The 11553-nt window shown below is 33.4% G+C and overlaps 1 protein-coding gene across 1 annotated transcript; it reads left to right on the forward strand.

The window, feature by feature from the left end:
• The first annotated feature begins 5846 nt into the window (after positions 1 to 5846).
• LOC102593998 (B-box zinc finger protein 22-like) lies at positions 5847 to 10244 on the forward strand. Its single transcript, XM_006367592.2, has 3 exons — positions 5847 to 6257; positions 8401 to 8829; positions 9444 to 10244. The coding sequence occupies exons 1-3, from the start codon at positions 6075 to 6077 to the stop codon at positions 9729 to 9731; spliced, it is 900 nt and encodes a 299-aa protein (XP_006367654.1). The 5' UTR covers positions 5847 to 6074; the 3' UTR covers positions 9732 to 10244.
• The last annotated feature ends 1309 nt before the right edge of the window (positions 10245 to 11553 follow it).

The following is an 11553-nucleotide window of genomic DNA, read 5'->3' on the forward strand; positions in this document are numbered from 1 at the left end:
GGTATAGCGGGAAAGAGTTTGACGATCTAGTTACATATCTTCCCTTTCTTACCAAACCTCATTACACCCTTCATAGGTGAAATTTTCAAGTAAATCCAATCATGAACCTCAAATTGAAGATCACTTCTTCTAACATCGGCATATGACTTTTGTCGACTTTGAACGTTTTTCAACCTCTCTCTAATAAGTCGAACCTTCTCAATAGCCTCATGAACTAACTCGAGACCTATCAAAGCAACTTCACCCACCTCAAACCAACCTATGGGCGATCTACACCTCCTACCATAAAGAGCCTCAAATTGAGCCATACCAATACTCGAGTGATAGCTATTATTATAGGCAACTCTATCAATGGCAAATGGTCATCCCAATTACCCTTAAAATCAATCGCACAAGCCCTTAACATATCTTTCAAAGTTTGGATAGTACACTCCGCTTGCCCATCAGTGGTTTGGGAGTGAAAGGTCGTGCTAAGCTTAACTTTCGTGTGAAGACCTTTTTGGAATGACTTCTAAAACTGAGAAGTAAATTGGGTACCACGATCGAAAATAATGAACAAAGGTACTCCATGCAACTTTACCATTTATCTCAAGTACATCTTGGCTTAGTCCTCCGCGCGAACAGTTGGCGAGGTTGCTTATGAGTTGGATCTACCTCCAACATTCTCAATTATTAAGCCAGTTTTTCATGTTTCGATGTTACACATGTATATTCCTGACGAGTCTCATGTGCTCCAATATGATGCGATAAAAAATGATGACCATTTGACTTTTTGGAGGAGCCACTATTTTACTATTTAAATATTTTGGCCTTTCTATAAGGTTTATTCGTTGCGACCTTTTTCCTTTTTTCTTTTACTAAATTGTTTTCTTTTAAGAGTCGAACATGATCACTAAGAAAATATAAATATTTTTGATGTTTATGACGACGATAAATAATAATTATGCCTAGTGGCTTTGTTGTTGCAATGTGTTATTGGTGAGTATCATTGTCGTTGAGGGGGTTAGATCCATTGTCGAACTTCTCAACGATCGATTTTAGTTATAGATCCTCCAAAAATCGAAAGGTGAAATTATAGCGGCAAGTGTTTTAAAAGATTCTGTTGGGACTCGTTTTGGGACGAGGCTCTAGCAGAATGCCTCGAGACTCAAGTGAGGGACTTAGTTCTGTAAGACTTACACTTTAAGCGCCTAACTATACTCCTTAAGCAGACACAACGTCCAACACTCGTGGTCCGTCTAACAGATCTTACACAAATTATGTGTTAAATTCTTTAGTTAACATTGTTGACCCTCATAAATCTTGAATAAACGAATGATACTTAATATAGTTTTTTAATCTATAGAGATAAGAAGATTGAGAGTAACTCAAATAACAAGTCGTAGTATCACATATTTACTATTTGGTAACAATGTGAGGATGATTATACATTACGTAACATTTCTTTTAAAAATACATAGCGAAATTTACTTTTTCACTTATCATTGGTTTTCATGTTTTTGTCATGTCTCAAAATTATCATATTTTATTTGGCGGAATGGTCTAGTGGACCCTTGTATTTGTTTGAGTTTGTATTATGGAACATTTTAGTTAACTATTTGTCAACGGAGCCCTTAAACTCAACGAAACTCACCATTTAAAACCCCCTTGGCATTGTGTGAACTTCAAACGCTCATAAAAAATGACACGTCGTTATCCACGTCAGATTTTAAATGACACATCATTAATTATTTACTTTTTTAAAAAATCATTTTTTTTCTATTTTCACTTCATTCTTCCCTCATTCTTCCTTAACCATTTCTCTCCATTTTAAAGATCTCATCACCACAACTTCCATCTTCACCATTATCACCACTTTCCTAAATCATAAAAATCACCATCAGTCATACTTTTTTATAACTTTGTCCATCCCTTGAAACACCATAAACCTCTTTTTTATCATTAATATAAATAAACCACCATTAAATTACCTCAATATATCTTAATATTTGTACACAATTTTACACAACACATTCTATTTGATTTCACAAGGACATTTAATAATTATTTCTTACCTATCAAAATTATCATATTTATTACCTCACAAATTGTAGCACATTTCGTTTCTAATATGGGGAGGAAGAGAAAGTGAAAAAAAAAAAAAAGAAACTGGAGAGAGTGGGAAGGGGAGAAAGAGAGAGAAATGGGGGATTGGGCGGGGGAAGAAAGATGGTAGAGGGGTGAAGAAATCAATATCCCTTCAAGTTAAAAATTAATGTCTTGCTAAGCCTTCTATGTAGAAATCAATGGTGATATTCTTTAACACAATTCTCATGCATGGAGTGAAGAAATCAATATCCCTCTATGTAATATTCCTCTTGGTTAAAAGGATGTTCACAAAACATATGGACATGTTCAAATCCGTAGATAACAGAGGGGGGAAAAAACTAAACAAAGGACACCAAAATAGAAACTAAAGCAAAAAAGAAATAAAAAAATATTTGAGGTGTAGAAAAAAAAGAGTTTGGAATTTGAGCTTTTCCATCTCCTTCTTTGTGCATTCATGGTGGATTTGAGCTTTATCAATTATCACTGTAAGGATTACTCCCCCACTCTTCATCCTTAGCTTTTTATTTCTCATTTGAGATTTACTATCTTGTTTTTCAGATTTGTTGCGGTCCACTTCAAAATTTGCTAGCTTGTTTAAAATTAATCGAGGGATAAAAATATTTAAAAAGAAGAAGAAGAAATTGAAGATGGGAAAGGGGAGAAAGAGAGAGAAATGGGGGATTGGACGGGGGATTGTTCTATTCACGCTCCCTTTTTGCGTGAAATCACATAATTATTCCAGACAACAATTAAGTTGTCACATAAGCTTGGTCAATGGTCAAAATGGTTTAATATGTTGAGTTTCGTTGAGTTTAAGAGTTTAGTTGACAAAATGTTAAGTAGAAGGGTCCAGAATACAAACTCATACAAGTATAAAGATCTATCAGACCATTTCGCCTATTTTATTTACCTATTTGAAAATAATTTTATTCTTATTCATGATGGAGTGATGTTTTTATTATAATACTAGTAAGTTTTATTGATTATTTTCTTTTAGGGGGGTAAATTGTATAGTATGATAAAAATATATTTTTAGAAATAATGATTCTTTTATTATTAGAAAGTTAAGATATTAAATTATTTATACTTATCTAATCATGTTAGAAGTTTTATTTTCTACGAGTTTCCTTAATCATGTTTGTAATTATTTCAAACTATGATGTATTTTTATAATTTTGTGTTATTATATTATTGTACTATATTGTAAATTAAAAATTTAAAGACTGTAAGGCTTATTTCTCGCCCTATGCTAAGTAAAACGCCCCGTCTTACGCCTTGCCTTTTAAAACACTGATAACAGCGGTCAATGGTGAGGCGTTGGAAACCTTTTTCAAATTGAGATATATTTTTGTATTTTATCCGTATTTTTGTATTCGGAGGAAGGAGGAATTTTTTGACATCGAAAACATTTTTAGATTCGGGATGTATTTTACCGTATTTTTGAATATATTTTGAAGGAGGTATTTTTTTTTTATAAATTTTTGTATTTTTACCACGAAAAGTTTTATATGGAGCAATCATCTAGTTTTGTTGCTCAAGAAAAGTATTGAAAAGTCTATAGTTTAAAGAAGTTTGTGTATGACTTGAAACGTTATCCTCAAGCTTGGTTTGAAAAAAATTAGCAAGGTAGTTTGAAAAAAGCAAATGTGATCATTTCAAATCTTTTACACGCAATTTGCAACTTGAATGTTCTCCTTATTGTATATGTCGATGGCGTTGTCATTACATGAAGTTATAGTGTACGTAGGAATCTCTTCTCTCAAGTATTTCTTACATACTAAGTTTCACAGGGATAAGGTACAAGTACCTCCTAATTATGATTAAAATTCTAAAAATACATCTTAATTAAATTAAGATTCTATTATTCCTGAATTCATTTTTTTAAAATTTTATACACTTTTTTATTTACGTGACTCCACTTAGTAGAGGTGTGTGGAAAATGTTTGGAGGCCACGTAAATAAAAAAATGAATAAAATTACAAAAAAATAATAAAAAATAGGTTGGCAATCTTTTAGAGATTATTAAGGAAATTAAGTGGATATTTTGAGATATTTTTATCCTTCTATTTTTCTAAGAGGTTTCTTTTATAGGTGAAAAACGTCCAATCGTCACTTCAATGCAAAACGATTACACGTGTAGCACTGAAAACACTATCTAATAGTACGAGTCTACATCTTGACACTTTATTTTTGAATTGATTGGGAGCAGATTGACACACAAGGCTTGAGGCAAGTAAATATTGAGGCAACTCATGTCTGGAAACGGTCCCTTCCAATTTTTCGGGGTTGTATCAAGCATTTTATCGGTCTTGATTTTATCACGTGTCATGGTCCAATACGTTCCCATAAGTTGAAAACACTATCAAGTACTATTATTTTCTCCAACAACATCCACCACCATTGTTAGGGTTCTTCCTTTTTTTCTTATTTTTATATTAATTTTTCATATATAGGTCAACATATCTAATAATACTCCCTTCATCCCAATTTATGAGGCACCTTACGGATTTAGAGTTTCAAACACGTTTATCTTTGACTGTAGTTCTTTTAAATACTTTTCAATTGTTAATTATAGTGACTTATATATAGCATACTTTTTTTTACATAGTTTTTAAATATATACATTTTATTTCAAAAAAAATTAAAATTTCATGTCCAAATTTACGATCAAACTTAAATTGTTTAACTTTTTATAATCTAAACTATGCAACATAAACGAAAACAAAGAGAGTATAATTTTCTTTGCCATCTATTGTTTCATCAATATTATTTACAATTATTAGCTTCTGCATCATGCTCCGAGTATTTCAATCCCACCCCCAAATGACTCTTAAATGATTTTCTCCATAGACAATAAATTATACTATGGACTGCCCGCTCCAAATAGTCTCGGTCGCAGGGCGTATACGCGTGGGCGCTTCATCAGTATATAATGTTGACAAGTTGGCTCAGCGGAGTACCAACAGACAGTGATGGAGTCAGAAATTTTAGATTCGAATACGTGATTACTAACTCATTCAAGGTGTTTGAAATTCATTAAAAAGATCTAAAACCACAGGTACAACAACCTATTGTGTCAAGAGTGTCCAACATCTATTATTTAATCACTTCGTGTATCAATTTACTTATATATATGATATTTTTTTTCGACGAAGGATGTCCAATCGGACACCCGCATGTGCCTACGCCCCTGCCAACAGGCAATTGGGCAAACAGACAATCTCCTCAATGTCAGTCTCACTTTATATTATAATTATATAACTTATTTTCTTTTTAAGTTTATTTTTTAAAAACAATATATTTTTATATTTAATAATAATTTAAATTTAAAATATTTATTTTATTGTTAATAAAATTATTTTTAATGACACAAATACTCATGATTTATTTTAGATCACAATTTTTTTTTTAATTTTTTCTTCTTAATTCCGTATCAAATCAAACTAACTCATATAAATTAATACGGAAGGTATTATAAATGTGTCACTTACATGTAAAAAGTCTCACGTGAATTTGAGCTTACAAGGATTTAATAATATTCTTCAGTACGAAGTAACCTTCAGCATTACCCACTTGTAACTCTATTAGAGTATGTGACACTGACAATATTCCCTTATAATCCGCGCCACCTCACTCTGTCACATACTCTAACACATGACACGTATATATAAACCGCCTTTCTACTATAAATATAAAAATATAATAAAATAAAAACATATACATTTTCTTTTTTTTTTTTGGAAACACAAGCATAAATTCCATTACAAACCCCCGCTTATGTTTTGGGCGGTGGTGTCACACAAATATTATTTATTTTAGTTCATACTGCTTTTACTCAAACACAAACACAAACACAAACATACACTCGTTTTAGGTTTCCACCAATATTTCACTAGCAGACTTTGTTAGGTCTTGCTTGTGTGTTTTAATTTGGTGGTGAGAAGAAGTTTTTTTTTTGTTTGTTGAAAAAAATTATAATTTAAAGGATGAAGATTCAGTGTAATGTGTGTGAGGTAGCAGAGGCAAAAGTATTATGTTGTGCTGATGAAGCAGCACTTTGTTGGTATTGTGATGATAAAGTTCATGCTGCAAATAAGCTTGCTAATAAGCATCAAAGAGTACCTCTTTCTGCTTCATCTTCACCCATGCCGAAGTGTGACATATGCCAAGTAAACTTTCTTTTTATGTCTCACTTTGTTTATCTGGTTTTGATTTACTACGAAATTCAACAAAGTAAATTTTTTTATCTTAGATCAAAGATATATATGCTGCTATTTCAAAATAGATATTTTATATTTATTTTTATGTTTACTAGTCATTTTTGACTATTTGAAAAAGTCAATTATTATTATTGTTTATTTTTTCAGATTTTACTAAAAAGCATTAATGGCCCCTTATATTTTCAAGATTTGAATTATACATCAATTAATAGATGAATATTGTACTAAAATATTTATATTAAACATTATTTTTAAAGGTAGGACAATGTCTAAATAAAAACAAATGAAGGGATTATATAGCAAGATGTGTTTTAAATTTGTAGTTCTAAACATGTCAAATCAAAAGTTGAAATTAAACTGAGGTTCCAGACTATGACCTTAACTAAACTGAGGTCCTATTACCGTCACTGAACCTACTTTTTTTTTTATAATTTTGTACACTTTTTTGGCTTACGTGACATTCAAATCTCCCACCTGCCTCAACTCTGTGGAGTCGCGGAGTGTGTCACGTAAGTCAAAAGTATATAAAATTACAAAAAAAAAAGAGTTCAAAGGGTAATAGGTCCTTAGTTTAGTTGAGGCGTGCCTTATCCAAAAAAACGATAGAGATTTTCTTTTGCAATGTGCATTTCATCTTCTCTCGAGTATATTAGACATTCAAAAATATAATATTCCATTGTCCAAGTCTTGTTACACCTGTTTCTAGCATGCTGATAGCTCAGTTAAGAGAACTTTGTGTTTTACTTGATCTTCTCTGCTTGACTTATCAGGCAGCCATGTCAAGTTCAATGTGTTACTTTTAGTATATTCTGCACGCGATGTTGTGTTCCTTTTCTTCTCGAGTAACAGAGCAATGTATAAGGAGTGTATTCTTGATGATGGATCCTTTACTTTTAGAGGCCAACACTCTAGAGCGTAGAGCCCGTGGTGGAGTCAAAAAATTTCTTGAACAAGTGTCGAAATATCAAAAACTAAAATTTTAACCTAGCTAAAAAATGTAAATTTTTCGACGAGGGGGTGTCGCTAGTGTCTGGAGCATCACCATGTCATGCTAGTTACTTCCATTCAAACAGAGTAAGAATGGGAAGCAGCCAAACACGTGGCATAGCACGAAGCATGTCTAGATAAAGTGAAAAGAGAAGAGGGTCTATGGCTTGGTACTGTGATAGACCCTAATGTTGTGTTAAGGGATTTTTACACAAATAGCTGGTCAGATTCACAGTTTACTACTATACTATACACTTTTCCTAGCTGGTATACATAAATTATATGGAATGATTATACAAGGTTACACATATTTAACATGGATTATATATATATAATATACATCCGTCGATTATTTTTTGTTTAAGCTGGTGGGTGGGTGGCTATTTAGGTTAATTGTTCTTCGTATATTGACCTATCCTTGTCGTATGAATGATAGAGAAGGAAAGGTAGGAATGTAAAAGAAGGGGAGAGGAGGGAAGGGGAAATTTACTCTGGACAGGAAGAGAAAGCTAAAACTGAATACACTACACGTCGTCTCCAAATAACGACTGTGAAAATTTCCGTGCTTCGTAACATATGGTTGAATTTCACTATTCAAAATCCTTCCTGAACCCTTGTTCCCCAGAATGACAACTCTAAATTAAAAGGAAAAAAAAAAATACATGCTAAATGTGTTAGGATCACAACTGACTACATTCCCCTTTGTGTACATCTGTATATAATATTCTTATTGTTTAACATTCGTTAGTAACTTAAGTATGTGCTTCGCAAACTGTAGTGCTGCTGAAGACTACTCAACTTCCTCTGTAGCAATAGTGCTCAAGGATTTTGAATGACCTTTCTAAGTCACACGTGATTTTGCTTAGAACAAGTGAGTTTTACGTGATTTAACCTGTACTTATGATTTTTTAATAGCTTGTGGCGCCAAAGCAGTTATGTTTATCAGATCCAACAGAGTTGTCCACCTTCTTCAGTGAATTCTCATCATGTTGACATATCTTGATCACGAAATAAAAAATATACCTACTATATTTATCCATGCTTCATGCCGATTTCCCTGTTTTTTTTCAATTTATACTATTAGTAAGAGATTTATTTTGTACAGGAGACTGTTGGCTTTTTCTTTTGCCTCGAGGATAGGGCTTTGCTCTGCAGAAAATGCGACATTTCTATTCACACCGTCAATGCTTATGTCTCATCTCACCAGAGGTTCTTGCTGACCGGAGTCAAAGTGGGACTTGAACCTCTCGGTCCTTCTGCATCAGCATCCTCAGGAAAGTCGCCTTCTATCCAGAAGGTCGCGGAGCAAGAATCTCCTCCAATTCCGAAGAGTGTTGCTCCTCTGTCATCAGCTACTCCATCTGAAGGTGTATTACCTGTCCATACTAGTGGGAATGGGAATTTTGCACCTAGTAGACTTCCAATGGTTGGAGGTTCTGCAGCTGGAATCATTCCACAATGGCAATTTGATCAGTATCTTGGAATGGGTGATTTCAATCAGAATTACGGATACATGGATTATGGACAATCTAAGGTTACCTTTTCCTTTGTTCTCTTGATAAGGAGGTTCACATTTCCTTTTATGTTTGCGTTTATTATACATGATGGTATTGTGGCTTTCATCATCCAAATGTAGAATTGTGCACTGTGTATGTGAACGGCTTCTCCTGCTGGTGTATGGTCTGTATGCTTCTGTTACGTGCACATCATTGTGTGTACATATAGCAACAAGGTATACGCATGGTTTTCATTTCTATATGGAGACGTGGAAGCGTCAGGATGGGTTTTGTTGGTGTGACATTCGTGCTTCGGTTGTATTCATTCTTGTGATTACATCTTTTGGGAAAAGTTGCATGGCTGTGAAAAAATCATCTTGAGTTTCACCTTACCATTATTTGGCGAGGATAACACTGGTGAAATTGAGAGTGTTCAAAACATTATCATGTCGTATCATATTTGTTATTTCATCTATCTGTGATTTCCTGATGGCAAAATTGTCACTTTGATGACTACCTGTACTCTAGATTAGATTTCATGCTTGTATGAGTCGGGGACTCTTTCCAAATGGCTATCAACATGTTTTACTGTATCAAACGGAATTCGCTGTGGTACCTAACTTCAGTTTTCCCTTCAATTGAAATCTCTCAGGCAGACAACGGAAAGCTTGGAGAATCAGCTAGTTCTCCGTTCTTAAGAGATGCTGACGCTGAAGTTGCAGGTGACGAGTGCTTTAGCACTGAGGTGGCAGATACATGTTGGGCAGTCCCACAAATTCCTTCGCCACCAACAGCTTCTGGACTAAACTGGCCGACGAAAACTATCCAGAATCCGTTTGATGCTGCATTGTTGGAATCCGATGCTAGTTACTTCCCTTTGCAGAACATTCAAGATCAACAATCAAATGGTTCCGGTTCCAAAAGGAGTAGGCATTTCTAGCACATCCTCCTTAAGTTTCGTATGTTAGGTAGTGAATAAAGTGTTTCATGCACTAATCTTTGTTAGATAGATATTATCGGCAAGTGTTATTTTACATCTAATCCCCTTTTTAAGTTGTCTTCCTTACAAGACGGTGCTATAGATGATATCCTGATAACTGCTCCCAGTACGTGGTCGTGAAAAGAGTCGTCATACACGAGACACCAGTGGGTTTTTCAGGGTAACTGGAAACCAGCACAACATCTTCATACTCTTCTCTGATTGACGTGGGTGGTTGCTCAGACTTCAAGGTATAAACGAAGTGGCGTACGGTACATGTGGAGGTATTGTCTGGTTTTTGCTATCACGTGAACGTGGAGTTAGTCCAGTTTTTAATACCTGCTGTACCTTAATAAGTTTATGATATCGTTCAAATATTACAAGTTTTGTATCTCGATAGTTTACCTAGCTCCATAGTTCACGTTTAGTTACAGAATGATGTAACGGATAAAGCTTTTTGTGTCTACTTGTATATATTATATAAATAAGTGACACTAATCAGCTTATGAATGATTTTTATCTGTTCTGTTTCTCGTCGTTCTCTATATGCGTTTGGAATTCTATATACGTCAATTTCTTCCGTCCCTTTTATGTACAATTTGTATGAGAGCCACTTCTGTGGACTCGTGATCGAAGAATTCATCAAAGCTTGAAGGAGAGCTGAAGGAGCAGGGACACTTTTAACTACAGCATTACGCAATTCGAATTGCTGAGGGAACAAATTGAAGGTTTTACATATATTGAAATGTAGGCTAAACAGAGCTGATCTAGACTTGGCCGGCCTTGTTCTTATGCAGCTGTAGCTCAGGTTGGGATTTCTGTCCAGGGGCGGATCCACAATATCGGGTGTTTTTTTTTGGGATTTCTTTATACTGAGGAATCTGTTACTCCCAGATGTTTCCTAATTTGATTTCTATTTTTGTTTGGCATTTTTTTGACAAATTAAGGAAGGTTTATAATAATGTGTTTTCTCACTCCTTTATCTTGTACTATTATTCTAGATAATATAAGCATATTTTTGTTGCTTAGATGTTGGCGGCTAAAGTTAAAAATATATCAACAATAATAATATGTTATTTTACAATAAGTTCAACCAATTAAATTTACAATAATATATATATATATATACTTCAAATATGAAATAATAGAATGATCATATTTATACAGATAAAATGATGGATAACCATAAGGTGTTTTAAATTTTAAATTAAATATTTAGGAGTTATGATTATGAAAAGTATGAGTTATGAATATTATTAAGAGTGAATATGAAATAAATGAGTTGTGAAATGTAAGACTTTTAATAAAGCAAATAAAGGAGGAATACAAACAAAATAAAGAAGAGAGGAAATAGTGCTTAATGTCTATAGTTACGTGGGAACTATTTCATGAAAATGGATATCAACCTTTGTTGTTTAAATGAATCTTAAGAAATAGTTTTAGATTTTCTAATAAATTATACAAATAGAAAAAATTTAAAAAAATATCAAAAATTTGAATAAAAAAATTAATGAAATTGGAATTTTTTTAACAATCAATACTAATTTATTGTGTATAAATTATTATATTAATTAGGGATAAGGGTCTGAAAAATACCCCAACTTTGATCGGATTTGCTGTTGCAATACTAAATTTTCATGAGGACCTATTACCTCCCTAGACTATTTAATACTGTATTTTAAACATATATATTTGCACACGTGCACACGTATATACCTTTAAAATACACTATTAAATAGTTGGGTAAAAGGTCCTCCATAAAGTTTGGTATCGTAACAGCAAT

Source organism: Solanum tuberosum, unplaced genomic scaffold, assembly GCF_000226075.1.
Source record: "Solanum tuberosum cultivar DM 1-3 516 R44 unplaced genomic scaffold, SolTub_3.0 scf00842, whole genome shotgun sequence".
Taxonomy (NCBI): Eukaryota; Viridiplantae; Streptophyta; class Magnoliopsida; order Solanales; family Solanaceae; genus Solanum; species Solanum tuberosum.